This window comes from Alligator sinensis, unplaced genomic scaffold (genome assembly GCF_000455745.1).
Source record: "Alligator sinensis unplaced genomic scaffold, ASM45574v1 scaffold273_1, whole genome shotgun sequence".
NCBI lineage: Eukaryota > Metazoa > Chordata > Crocodylia > Alligatoridae > Alligator > Alligator sinensis.
The window spans coordinates 1,324,975-1,339,188 of record NW_005841943.1 but is presented as its reverse complement, the minus strand read 5'-3'; the positions used below and the strand labels follow the sequence as shown (position 1 = coordinate 1,339,188).

The 14,214-nt window shown below is 42.8% G+C and overlaps 1 protein-coding gene across 2 annotated transcripts in view; it reads right to left on the bottom strand.

Annotated features, from left to right (window-relative positions):
* CDH17 (cadherin 17) overlaps positions 1 to 13,466 on the bottom strand; it is a 50,787-nt gene extending 37,321 nt beyond the window's left edge. For both annotated transcript variants that reach the window (XM_025199404.1, XM_025199405.1), the window contains exons 1-5: positions 13,433 to 13,466; positions 10,169 to 10,245; positions 5,703 to 5,804; positions 4,127 to 4,264; positions 1,351 to 1,492 (exon numbers count right to left, since the gene is read on the bottom strand). In XM_025199404.1, coding sequence (XP_025055189.1) covers positions 1,351 to 1,492; positions 4,127 to 4,264; positions 5,703 to 5,804; positions 10,169 to 10,237 — 451 coding nt within the window. In that variant the 5' untranslated portion in view covers positions 10,238 to 10,245; positions 13,433 to 13,466. The remainder of the gene's footprint in view (positions 1 to 1,350; positions 1,493 to 4,126; positions 4,265 to 5,702; positions 5,805 to 10,168; positions 10,246 to 13,432) is intronic.
* Between the last annotated feature and the right edge of the window lie 748 nt (positions 13,467 to 14,214).

Sequence of the window (14,214 nt, the reverse complement as noted above, 5' to 3'; positions counted from 1 at the left end):
GGGGGGTCATCTGAACCCAGCCCTCTTTCCTGCCTATGCAGGGGGTCGGACTCGATGATCTATTGAGGTCCCTTCCGACCCTAGCATCTATGAATCAAGTCCAGCCCCCTGTCCCGGGGCAGGAAGTCAGCTGGCATCATACTGTTACTTCTTTTCCTGTCTCCTGTTGATAGAGAGAAGAGTCTATCACCATGCTCTATAACCACCTTTCAGGTATTTGAAGACTGTTGCCCATAGATGATACATAAGTGTTGACAGTGGTGGGGCAAACCTTTGTGCCACTGGCACCACCGCTGCCCCCACTGCTGCCAGGCACTGGCTCTGTCCAGGTTGCAGCCCCACACCATGCCAATGACACAGAAATTGGGGGGGGAGGGGCACGTAGCCCCCCCATGCACCCCTCCTTACATGTCACCTATGCTGTTACCAAATCCCTGCTCAGTCTTATAGAAAAGGAGGGCTGGAAGGACCTCAGGAGGTTATCCAATCCAACCCCCTATGAAGTCTTCCTTTCTCCGGATTCAATAACCCCACTTCTTTCAATCTCTTCTTGTAAATCATATTTCCCAGACCTCTAATCGTTTTTGCTGCTCTCCAAAGGACTCTTTTCTTGAAGTGTAGTACCCAAAACCAGCCATAGGACCTCAGGCAATGCTTTAACAGTGCTGAATAGAGGGGAAGAATCACTTCCCTTGACTTGCAAGTGGTGCTCCTATGAATAAAACCATTTATGCTATTGGCCTTTTTTGTAACAAGAGCACACAGTTGGCTCATATTCAGCTTATGGTCTACCGTAACCCCCAGGTTCTTTTCTGCAGTACTGCAGCCTAGTCAGTCATTCCCCTATGTGTATTTATGCATGTGATTTTTCCATCCTAAGCGCAGGACTTTGCCCTCATCCTTAGTGAATTTTGTTTGATTAATTTCAGACCATTTTTTCAGTTTATCAAGGTAATTCTGGATCCTAACTGTACCATGCAGAGTGTTCGCTCCTCCACCCAATTTGGTATAATCTGCAAATTTACTAAGTATGCACTAATGCACTCAGAACCTCTCAGCACCTACACTAATTAGGCTAAATGTATAGCCCTAACATCAAATCCCTTGGAGAATCTTATAGGTCCTGCCCTGGACACTTCCTCTCCCCACCTACACCAGGGGTGGGGAATTGTTTCGTCAACTAACTCTTCATCAGTGAGGAGTTCTTCTGCCCAGAGGGCATTCTCTGCTATCTATGCCTGAGTAGCTTGGGGTCACTTTGCACTGCTTAAGCCAGTAATCCAGAATGAATAAAGAAAATGTAAGAACAGTGAAAATCTTAACAACAATTATAATGATAATGGCAATTACCTGCACGTGAAGGTAGTGGCCTCACTACTCCAAAATACTTTAGCTGGTCAAACTGCGGCTGGTTATCATTGATATCCTGAACATTTACAGTGATAATGTAGGGACCTTTTACTTTCTCTCCCTTTGCATCTACGGCATTCACCTAACAATGAAAAGAGAAATAAATGTCAGAGACCAATTCTCATGTAAGTGAATTTGACCATTGCATCAGCCTGAGTCAAATGGGCTAGACCAGTGACATCACCAGTGAGATACTGTATTTTCTTTCCACCCACTCCAGGCCAAGTAGCTGGGAACTGCATTTGTGCCGCCGATGCTTATCCCAGCCCCCTGCTCCCTGGCTGGGGTTGGGCAGATTCCAGCAGGTGGAGAGTTGCACCCGGGTTGGATGGCTGGGAACTCTGTCCATGCTGCCACTGCTTCTCCCTCCCCCCCGCCCCTCAGCTGCAGCACAGGTGCATCTTGGCCCCACTGCAGCTCCCCCCTGGCTGGAAGCTGAGCCCATGCTGCAGCCTTGGGGAGCACTGGGTGGTAGGGAAAAGAAACTGCAGCAAGAGTGCAGCTGGAAGCTGCCTGGCCCTGATGCAGCTCCTCACTGCTGAGCCCCTGAACAGGCACAGGCAAAGCCCTCCAGCTCCTGGGCTGGATCCAGTGATTACATGAACCAAACCTGGCTCATGGGCCATATGTTGCTGCCCCAGTCTAGACCATTACTATCATTGTCAAGAGCCTGAATAAAAGTCACAAAGGCAATAGCTGCAACTTTCTCTCAACAAATCTTGGTACAACCCCTTTCAAAGGGATAAGTTTCACTGGACTGGACTGTCAGTACCACAACCGCTTACTGCAGTTCATATCGTTTTGGCTTCATGACATTGTTCACATGGTAGTTTCCGCAGCACAAAAACCAGCAATGAGGAAGAGGATCATCCTCATGTGGTGGCCTGTTTCAGTAATAGTCTGAGCTCCTTTTCCCCGTGATTTCCCTGGAGGTTAGTTAAGGCTGGATTCTGAACATTGTTGGATAAGGCAAACTCTTCAGGACAGCTCAGTGTCAGGAATCAGTGTCTTTCATCTTTATAGTTCCATAGTCCAACGCAGACTATCGAACTATGTGTATAGGGCATTGCTAATGGTAAAAATGTCAAGAAAAAGAATTTGATTCAGAGGGCTCGCCTTAAGGATGAGCCTTAGGAGTGCAAAGCTGTGCAGGATTTTCCACCTCAGGAAAAGTTTTGAGATCTTGATTTTTTTTTCATTCTGAATCAAAATGGAAAACAGTCTTGAATTTATTTGTTGGAAGAAAAGCTTGGAGAAATTCCATTTTGCAAGAACTGAAATTGATTTTTTGTTGATTCATTGGCTGCCCAGATTTCTAGGATGAGACAAATCATTTAAGTGAAAAATGTACTGAATGGCTGTAGTGTGAGATTATGTTAGAAACGTTTGATCCAGCTGATCCATGCAAAACCTAGAAGAGTGCCAATGATTTGGTAAGATAAGTGAGACTGAGGATATATCTACATAACATCCTGGGATGCTGTGAAGTCTTTTCAAGGGTGCCACACAACATTAGCACTGTTAGATGTGCATATATGGTTTACAAAATTAAAACCAGAAATTTTGAATAGGACTTCATAGTTTTAAAAACATTCTGACCTGTTGTGGTCTTTCTACAGTCTTTGCAAGAAAAGAATTGCTCTACTATTTTTTATAGAAAAAAAGCAAGCGAAAATTAAGAGCTCACATTTTCTGAGGGGTGCCTAGAGTCTAATGAGGGGGTCTTCAGAAACACTGGTCTACACAGTAAAGTTTGTGCTCCAAGATAGCTTGAGTACAAGAAGCAGTATAACTATATTAGCACAGGACTCTGCCCAGGGTACTTAGACCTGCTGAGAAGTAAGATATATTAGTGCAGGTGGATTGCCATGCTTTTGCATCTGTACTTATTTTGGTACCCAAACTGTATCTCTGCTCAGCAGTACATGGTACCATTGTAGATATACTCAGAGATAAAATGGAAACAGAACAGACAAGAAGGTCTTGCTCATGCTCTACATTTACACAGGAACTTTTCTTACAAAATGGAGGACAACAACATTGCTTCAGCATTTGGTTTGATATACTAAGTTTTTGCAAATGTTTACTGGGTGCATAATTAGTACACTATTACCTTCATCAACCAGATTCATAATCTCATCACAAAAAGATATCCAATTAGTTTGACAGGTTCTATTGGCATTAAATCCCATTTCCTTTGTTGTTGTTGCTGTTGTTATTTAATTCTTTATTGAGCCCTATATTAACCATTATTTTACTTGAGATCAATACCAAATTGACAGGTCTCTAATGATACCCAGGTCATCTCATTTACCTTTTCAAATATTGGCACGTTAGGTTTTTTCTAGGTTTTTGGAAATTCCTTAGATCATATCTATGTGGTAAACTTACCAAGTGCAGCAGTACTGCACACTGTGCTTCAGACTACCGCTTAAACTCGAAGCACTGTAGCTTGGGGGTACACCAAGGTCAGGTGAATTAGCATGGGAGTTCAGTTGATCCCTGTCCTTCCTTCCCCTTTTCTTATTAGTTTAACATAGTGAACTGTCCCAGTTCTGACAGATGGGATGTAAGGTCTTGGATCAGAACCTGCCAGCAAATGGTGGTCTGAAGAAACAATTGGAAATTCAGGGGAAAGTTTTCCCCCCAATTTCAGGTTTTGGCAAAAAAATGCAAAATAATTACTACTCCCTCCTATTTTTCACCAAGCATTCACCTGTAACTTATAGACTGCTTTGGTTTCTCTGTCTAAAGTCTTATTGAAATACAAAATTCCTTGCTTTGGTCCGATTTCAAAGATGCCATCTGTTTCACCACTTAGTCTCAGACTATCAGCAGGCGGCTCTATTATGAACTACAGGAGAAAAAGAAGAAAGAAGTCAAGAGGTTAGTGTGAAAGAGTATTACATAACAACTTTTTCTTGGAATTCATTGTTAACATTACTTCCAAATGGAGCTGGAGAGATGGTATTCAAGTAGTTTGCTCAACCAAAGCAGGTGTTTTTCATTTGAAATTCTTCAATGAATTGTTTTGAACTCTAGCAGGGAGTAAGGGTTCCACATTCTCCATAGCAAATATCTCCTTATAATGCTTGTTTGAGGATAAGAATGGGGTGACATGACCCTCTCATCCCTCATCTATCTGTCTGTTGTCTCTGCTATGTTCCTGCCTGCAAAAATATGGCAATGGTCACTTGGAGTGACCTGCCTGCAGCAAAGGGAACTTCTAAGAAGAGAGAGTTGCAGAAATCAAATGAACATATGTACTATATTTACCTGAATCCAAGACAACTTTGCATTTAAGATGACCCCCCCAATAATTAGATACAATACATGGAAAATATATAAATTTGTTATAATTTTCCAGGTTTAGAATGTAATTATTGCAGGGTCATCTTAAATTCACCTCCCTCCACTGCAGTTAGGGCATCAGCAGCATGGGGGCAGGGGTAGGCAGCAGGGGAGACAAGTAGCCTTCCCCCTGCCCCCTCTCCCCTCCTGTTCCCCCTTGCTGCTTGCCCCACCCCCACTCCCAGTACCTGTACACCCCAGTACCTGTGCACCCTGGTGCCTGGCCCCCCTGCACCTACCTCTGCTACTACTTGCCCCCTGTTCCTGCTTGCCTCCATGCCTGTGCCCTCTGTTGCCTGCTCCCCACCACCTGCCCCCCTGCCTGTCCCTTCCACTAACTCTACCTCCTGCCACTTAACCTGTAGCTCCAGGCTGGGGCACGAAGCACATGATCACTCTAGCCACTGCCTTACCATGCAGCAGTAGTTGCAATGGTGGCAGCTCCAGCCCTGGAGCTTGGGCTGAGACTGGAGCTGGAGCTGATGCTGCGTGGTTGGGAGGGGGCCAGAAGGGCCATGTAATCTATGCCTTGGGCTGGAGCAGGGCCAGAGCCAAAGCCAAGCCAGAGGGTAAACGACAGTGGTGGGGCCAGGCTGCAGGGAAGCAGCGGATGCTGGGGGAATGCTGCAGCTGTGGTCTGACTCTGACCCCTGATCCTGGGATGGGACCAGAGTCAAGAGCCACAGCACCCACCTGGCCTCCCTGCTTGTACTCAAATCCATGACAAGGGGCTTTTCTCGTGTTAAATGGGGGGGGGGACCTGGTCTTGAGTTCAAGCAATACAGTAATTGCTTGTGTTCATTTACTAGAAATGAGGATTACACTAATATCCATTCTAGATTTATTCTGATAATTTTGGTTTCTTTAATTGTATGAGTTTTCAGATAATGGAAGCCTGTGGCCTTTGGGGTCGCTGACAAACTCTCCAAGATCATGATTACCTGGTATAGGTACTGAAATCCAATTGTACCTTCTTGAACACTGAAAGTCATGTCTTGCAGAGGTCCACTTAGATGCAGTTCCTCTGTATGCTGGCAGGCAGCCTGTAGGGAGGGTAGGGAAGGAATATGTTGGTATTAATTGTGATTAAGCAGTTGCTTGGCCTTCACTTCACAAGAATGAAGCTTTTAAATTTCTTTTGCCCTAAAATAATGTGAAGTGAGCAGCCTGGGGATGGCTGGTTTGTACTGTGCCCCATCTTGTTGGTTTTTAAATGTATGTCCATTTTGAAAGTCCATGTCCTGCCTTAAAGTTTACTTCAAAACAAATAATTTAAAAAAGAAATACATTAACTAAATTCCAGATGATCGTCTTGCAAGAGTCATCACTTTGCCTGCACAAAAGGACAGAGGGGACAGACTGGCCCCTTCTGTACAGCTACACGGAAGAGGCAACATGTAGCTGCAACACCCCAGAAGCCTCTTACTTTCCTGTCAGCTGACAGGCTAGAGGACAGAGCCTTGGTCCTGACACTTGCTTACAGGTTTCTGAGCCAAACAGTGGGCCTTCAAAGCCTACTTCTCTACCCTTGGCAGCCATAGCAATCTGGGCAGATCCGGCAGGGGGATGTGGGACATCAGAACTTCCTTCTTTCTTCCCTCCTCTGCTTGGCAATCTTAATCAAAATAAGCAAGTGGAAGAAGCTGAGAGAAGACAGAGGCAAGGCTTGGTAAGTCTTCAAAAGATGGTGGTTGGCTGTAAACTATCAGAGGATTATATTAAAATATTATGACATAGATTCAAAAGTCAAATTCAAAATTATAAAGAATATCCTTAATAATGAATCCTTTAAACAAGCAGTTTGTATATCTTGTCACTCAATTCAAGAGATTTATATTCTTTTTCCTGTGGCTTACAAGTGACTTGCCATTATGTCACTTGCTGATATGCCTAAAGTACAGACTGTGAAAAAATAGCTGTCTCATCACTCAGGAACTTGGCTGCTGAAAATTTAATGTAAACTTGCATCGGTAGCTGCTGTCTTTTTAAGGGGATTGACGTTCAGTGAACTTGGTGGTGTTCCAGTATACCCTTGTGTTCATTATGACCAAAACTCCCTTGTCCATCAGAAACACTGCACATGGACACGTTGTTCAGTTTTGCATCCTACCCTAATAGCTCAGAGCTGTTCTTGCTGTGAATCCAAAGTTGCTAAACAGAATCTGTTTTTGCAGATGTAGCTTTTACCTACCAGGAAGCCCAGCCTAGGATTCAGTTCATCTGATTGATATTTGTATTCCCTTCTCCCCGTCACTGTGGCCTTGCCTGGGCCAAAAAAACAGACCAACTATAGTGACATAGCAATATTATTACATACTACAGCCAGCTGTGCTGGTATAACTCCCATGTAGACACTATGAGCATTCATACACATACATTCGTCTGCTCTGACATGCCGGAAAACCCCCAGGTTGAAACAGACTTGATTAATCTGTCTGCTCTACATGCAAGCTGATGTGCCTGGCGCTGCATTGCGTGCATTTGTATAAATGGCAAAATGCATGTCAGCACTGAGAAAATGGCAGTGATGTTCTTTTGAGTGGAAACACCTTTGATGTGTTTTAGTTCAAAAGTGTACCGCTGCCATTTTCTCAGCATTGATCCATATTTTGCCATTTATATAAATGCATGTGCTGCAGCACAAGCATGTATACAAATGTCTTATATTCTAAAATAAACATGATTTTATTCTTGTAGAATAATAATACTTCTGTAATTCTACTGGTCTGTGGAGACAAGCTCTAAGGCTGTGTTCAGACGAGTACAGCCATGCGGTATGCAACGCTGCAGACATGACTGTGGCACCACAAACCATACGTTCAGTTGTTCTCCACACTGCAAGGGAGCAGCGTAGTGGGGGGAGTTGAGCCCTGGATCTCCAGGGGTCAAAAAAACCTGTGCAGAAAAAAAAGCAGTGTGGCGCATGCAGGGGCAGCATATGCCACTCAAAACCAGAACCTGGCTGGCCAGAGCTATGCTCCAGCTGCTGGCCAGGCTCTGAGCAGCAGGATCGCTGCTGCTGCAGCCCTGGGAGGACCCCAAGACCCCAGGTAAGGCTTCTGGAGCCAGCCCAGTGCTGGCCCCAGCCTCCCCTACCCCACCCAGGGCAACCTGCCACATGCCAGAGGACACCTAGCACAGGTATTCCCCCAGGACAACTAGTGGCAGCACAAGGTGTCCCACTGCTAGTTGTCCTCAGGGAAAAAAATGTCCATGCTTGTGTGGACACAGCCTAAGAGGGTGCCTACTCTATGTCATGATTTCCACTGAAAGTGAGATCCTGTAATTTGTGGGACAGTTTCACCATAGAAATTCAGACCAACAGGCACAACACAGCAAAATGTACTTGCAATGAAGATTAGTGCAGTCATAGACTATACTTACAGGTTTCAAGGGAAAAATTTAATACAGGTTATGAAAGAGGCCTTTCAAACCTCAGTATGGTTAATCAGGAAACAACATTTGTCTTGTATGTCTAGTCAAGGACCAGTAATGTAAGTTCCAAGCATGCTAAGAATAACAGCGTTGTTCTGAGATGTGGGTTTGGGTGACCTTTTACTTGCTGTCACTTTTGGTGTTCACGTCACTTGAATCTGTGTGCTTCTGGAGGCCAGTTGTAGCAAGCAGCTTCCTGGAGTCCAGATGCAACACAAAAAGAACAACTCAAATTTGTGTTGGGTGGCAAAAAGCTCGGAGAGTTTTATTGCCTCTTTGCCAGTACACAAGCTGGTCTGTTTAGCAATCAGCCCAACTCAATTGCCAAGAATAATGATAGCAAGACCATACGCAAATTATGCTCCCCTAGCTCATTACAAAGAAACAGTCCTAGGAACACCTACATTTATACCTGAAACACTCAAGTTTTTGTGCCAATGTTTATCTTTCCTTTTGCCAAAATATCTGTTTTTACTTGTCCTTTTGCCAAGTGCATACCTGGCTCCCTTCATTTCCTCTCTTATCTTAACTCCTTTCTTTGTACCAGCCTCCCCGCTCATTAGTGTATTCTTCTTTTTCTACACCTTTTATCAGGACATTCGCTGATCAGAGAGGCCTATTCTTCCTAAGCTGTTTCTTAGAGCCTTAGCCTTGTCTTAGCAAAACCAGAAGTCCTACAAATAGCCATGGATTTTGCCATTTTTCTTCACATAAGGAAACAATCTCCATGAGTCCTGGGGTACTAGTCATGAAGGTACTGCTCAGAAAGATCAAAGTGAGCAGGATCTGGCCATACAGATTTTAAACTAGTTTAAGTCATTAAATAATGCTTTTGGAAGGATTTTACTCTGTCATGTTTTACAAGGTGACTTACTTCTTTTGAAAGAACAAAGGCAAACACTATATAAGCCAACTGTAAGGTTCAAAGTTTAGTTCTTGTAGCAAGGAACAGATATCTCTTCCTGTCAATTAAACTGCTTTATGTGAGCCGTAAACATTCCCAAATGCAAGAAGAATGAATCACAATCTATTCATGAATCAGTAAGGGATGAGGGATTCGCTCTTTGTCCCATTTTTGTCCAGCAGGTGCTACAATCCTGTGTAAAGCCAATGTAGTTGGTGCAGTGCAGATTCAACATTTCTATTGTCACAGCCACTAGCAATAACAATTGGAAAGAGAGGAAGTAAGAGCCCAGAGTTCAATCTTGAAATAATCCTACTAAAGTCAACAGGATTAATTAAGACGCACATTTTATGCATGGTGCCCAGGTCTCCGTATTTTATAGGTCTGAATCAGATTTTGTTATACTTCATGTTAATTGCCAATGCAAATTGGGAGCCTAATTGTCCAACTTTTGTAAATATCAGCAATTACTTTGACTCGACTGGTTTCTTCCAAAAGGAAAGACTATTCATATAAGCAAAAGTTATCAATTTATGCCATAGATACTTCACTGCAAATTGAATTTCATGGGAAACTGAAGATAAATAATATGCATGATTTAAACTACATAGCAAGGGGTGTTACAGAGCAAATAACAGAGTAGCAGAAGTGTAAGTTATAACACAGTAACCAGCACCAGGACACTATAAAATATCTTCAGTGTTTGATGATTTAGTGGTTGTTTTTGAAATCTTTAATTATGCAAGTTTCAGCTATAAAAAGCAACTTAATCTATTATCAGATTCAGTTATTACAGAGAAAAATAAGGCTTTTCCTCCACACTTGTTTCAAGTTGTTCACAAAACTCTTCTTTCTGAGTGACTGATATTAATTTTAAACTTTTGAATAAGGACATAAATGTCCAGGATTTATGTCATAGTTAGTAGCATAAACACTCAATATGGAAGATGCTGCCAATTCACATGCCATTTCTGAATTACAGATTTTTCTGAATTACAGATTAAGGGCATGGATATAGCTATTGAGATTTGTTGGGTTTTTTACCAAGGAAAGGAAAACATAACTTACCAAATGAAATACAAGGAGGTAGAATATGTGAAGTCCATGCAGTATAAACATCTTGGTGATTTCTTGCATTTTGGCTCCTGTAAATGAATACATCTTAGTTCTAATATGTTTTGATTATTTTACTCTTAAAATTGTTAGTTTACAATCATGAATAAAGACTAAAACTAAACTCTGGTTGATAACGGTAAAGCTCCTTAGTCCATATATAAGCAGTCATAAAATATCCTGAATTCCAAAAGAGCCAAACACCAATGATGGCCATGGCCCTTTGGGACTCTTGGGCTATGGACAGACATTCAAGAAGCCGGAGCTTGAACTGATTCAACTTTTGCAAGTTAGTCTAACCTGGATAGACTTAACTGGTTTGTAACCGCACAGACATGCGGGCATGTGCTTGCAGTTGCTCAGCCCAGAAGCCCAGGGGTGCTAAAGTGTGCCCTTGGCTGCAGGGAAGGTGTGCTGGGGGTTGTGACCAGTCTGGGCTGAATTGGCCAGAGAGAAGTTTAATTCCCCACTCCTTGTCCTACCGGCAGGGACCTGAGCCAGGTCTGCTGGGCACCCCGCTTCCCCTCACTGCTGCAGCCATGACCAGCATGGCCCCTGAGACAGAGAGAGCGGGGGGGTGTTATTCTCCCCTCTACCCCCACTGCCCCTGGGGTCAGGGACTGGGGTTATTCCCCCTCCCTCCAGCGTCTGGCGGAGGGAACAACGAGGGGGCTTATTCTGCCGCTCAGTGGTGGTCAGGGCTGGCAGACCTGGCTGCAGTCCCCCGGAGGCAGTGGGAGTAGAGGGGAGAATAACCCTGCTCCTTGCCCCCATCTGGCTCAGGGGCCATGCTGGCCCATGGCTGCAGCAGCGAGGGGGAGTGCCCAGCAGACCCCGCTTGGGTCCCTGCCAGTGGGACAGGGTGGGGGGAATGAAACCCCTCTCTGTCCAGACCCCACCCCTGCCTGCCCCAGCTCCGGAGGGAGAGCAGAGGCACGGGGCCAGCCCGGCTGGGCTGCAGCACAGAGGCCAGCCCAGAGAGCATGCCGGGATGCTGGGAGACTCTGGTTTAAGTTAAACCAGGAAGGGGTCTGAGACAGATATTGCATAAACCGGTTTGAACTAAATCAGTTAAGTCTGATACTACATTCAACCAGATTCATCTCAAACTGGTTTCGGTCATTTTGAAACTGGTTTATGTGCATTGAACTTATGTTCTGTTACAGGTTTAAACCAGTTCCTGATCACTAAAACCAGTTTATGTGTAATGTCTGTCCCTAGCCTTAAAGTTAAGGGCACTATGTAGGAACCCAAAGTTTCAAAAATCATGTGTATGAAATTCCTTTCCCTGCTATTTATATTAAAGGACAAGAACAGTTCTGTAAAAGCAGGACCACTGCAGAGTGAAAATCAGTTTTGCACCAAGCAGTGTTAACTTCTTTATCAATATCTATGTTGCTTGGACAATAGTGTATTGGCTTTGCCCTGAGTATGTATGTATCTACCAGGATCCAAGTCTCCTGAGAGGCTCCTAGGGAGTGAAGGGTATAGTATAGTATAGTATAGTATCACCCCCTTGTCCTCAGTTTAAGGCATTTCCGTCCCATTTATTTCTTCTTGTCCTTTCTTCCTTGCCCTACATGTAGGAACAATATTGCCCAGTAGTGTCACCAGCTTTGGCATACAAAGGTTAAACAGCATATAGTGACACTACCAAAGACAAGGCAGATTTTACAACCCACTTACTCTTGTCCTTAGTCATTACTGATGAAAGTAGCTCCACTGACCTCACTAGGGTGACTTGCATAAACAAAGACAAATTGCATATAGAGAGGAAGGGAGCAAGAGTACCTCAACCTGTTTAAAATGCAGGAAACAATTGAAGTCAACAGGAAAACAGCAATTTGTCAGAAAACTAGAGTTTACATCAAAACTTTGTTGTCAAGTGTTGATTTTCCTTTGAAAAGCTTAAATGAAGCCTTCCTTTGAAAGGCTACTTATCCTTTCTGGCATCAAGAAATCTAGGATATGGGCTTAGCAGTACTGAGAGGAAAAAATTTAGAACCAGCCAGGCTCATGGAGAAGGTGTGAACTGATCTTTATTTTATCTTATTGTGAGTGAGAGTTTTATTCTCTTTTCATAAAGGCAATCCTGAAAAGGGGATTGAATTTCAACTTCATGTACTATTTAGACTAGGTAAAAGCACTTATGTACATGGCATAAATCCACCCAAATCTGACTAAGAAATACAGTAATATGAGTTACATTGGTTTCCTAAGCCACTGTCTGGGTGTCTTATTTCTTATTATTTTCTTCTCTAAATGTAATAAAAACTGTACATGTTGAAAAAACTCAGGACTGAGATTTGATCAATGCTTATTTCTTCATCGTAGCCTTTTCTACCACAAGGCAGGAACAGTATGGCTATGGTATGGCCTTCCAGATCTTATGTATCATGGCATTCTTGTGGGTCAGATCACTCTGAAATGCATTATTCCTCTGTCCATCCCCAGAAAAAACAAAACTCATGAGATCTGAAGACAGAAAATTGCCCACTAAAGAAAGCAAAGCCTGCCGAGAGTTAAATATATGTATTTTTTTTAAATACACACTAAGTCAGTTGGAGTTAAGAAAAGGGAGGAATGCCTACCTAAACTTTTTTGTAACTAAAAAAAAAAAAGAATTTGCATCTGACTCCTGAGATCATGGTTTCACAGTTATAAATCAATAGGTTCAATTATAGGTTCAAAAATATAGATCAATTCTCCACACTTTTTCTAAAGATATCCATAATGATTTTCTTATAGAGCCTCTGGCTAAAATAACTAAAAATTTAGCATAGCAAATATGAAACTATATCAGCAACTTTTGTTAATAAATATTCTGTGACTGTAGACATTAATCATCTATGAAAAAACAAACTAAAAAGTATCTGGTTCCACAAACTTTTCTTTTAAACTTAATTTCAAACACGCATTTTAAATTTTTTGTTTTAGACGGTCACATTTTCAAGTTTAAAACACTTTGCTTTGAAGCAAAACACTAACCTGCATTAGGACAAACCACTCCCAACACAAAACCTGACATTCTTCTTTTTCCAAGAAAAGAACAAGTACAAGCCATCAAGTTGCTAACATCACCCAAAAATAATCCAATCCCTTACTTCCACTTGTAAAATATCTTTCAAAGGGAGGTAGATTAGACAATACCATACCTCAAGGATGAATATCTTATTTCTTCATAAAATACATATTCCCTCTTTTAGCCCTTCCACTCACCTGTTGAAGTTAGTAGTGCCAAGCCTGTGCTTCTCTGCACAGTTTATGGTTTCTCAGACTCACCCAAGAGCTTGGCTCAAATATTAACTACATTGATCTGTAAATGACTAGGTGTGGCATGCCATGGAGGGAAGCAGTTTAGCTAAGTAATAATTAATTGCTCTTTCAGTATTTTCATTTCTGTGTGGATAGTCTAACTGAGCTCAACTTCTCAGTGATGGTTCCAGGAGTTAAAGGCAACCAATATGTGGTTGGAAGTTGAGAAGAGAAATTGTTCTATCTGTGAGAGAGAAATCAGAAGTGAATCTTATCCTCTGGAGATAATCTGTTTCTCACTGCTAGTAATGGATTGAGCTCAAAGGACAAGAATTTGGACCTGAGAATGACCTGTCTTTGAAGCAGTTGATCAATGCATATGGAAAATACAACCCATTTACTGAGACTATTGTAGTACTAGGCTGGGACTCAGGACATTTGAAGTGTAAACAGAAGTTTGGGGACGTTAGAGGGAGGTTAAATCACATTAAAAATGGCCACCCGATCTAACTTAGTTGTCCAGGTGTGGACCTTAAAATAGCTAAATCAATCTAAGTGCGAACTGTTCAGAAGTTCACGACAATTAGATTGGTCTAAAACTGGCTGACCTAATCTAAGTTAAGCGTACCTCGGAGGTAGGGTTAACTTAGATCAGATTAGGTATTTTTAGATTGATCTAACTGTCCTGAACTTCTGTACAATTCCCAGCACAGCCTCCGGGCTGGGAAAGCCCAGCCGCTGGCCCC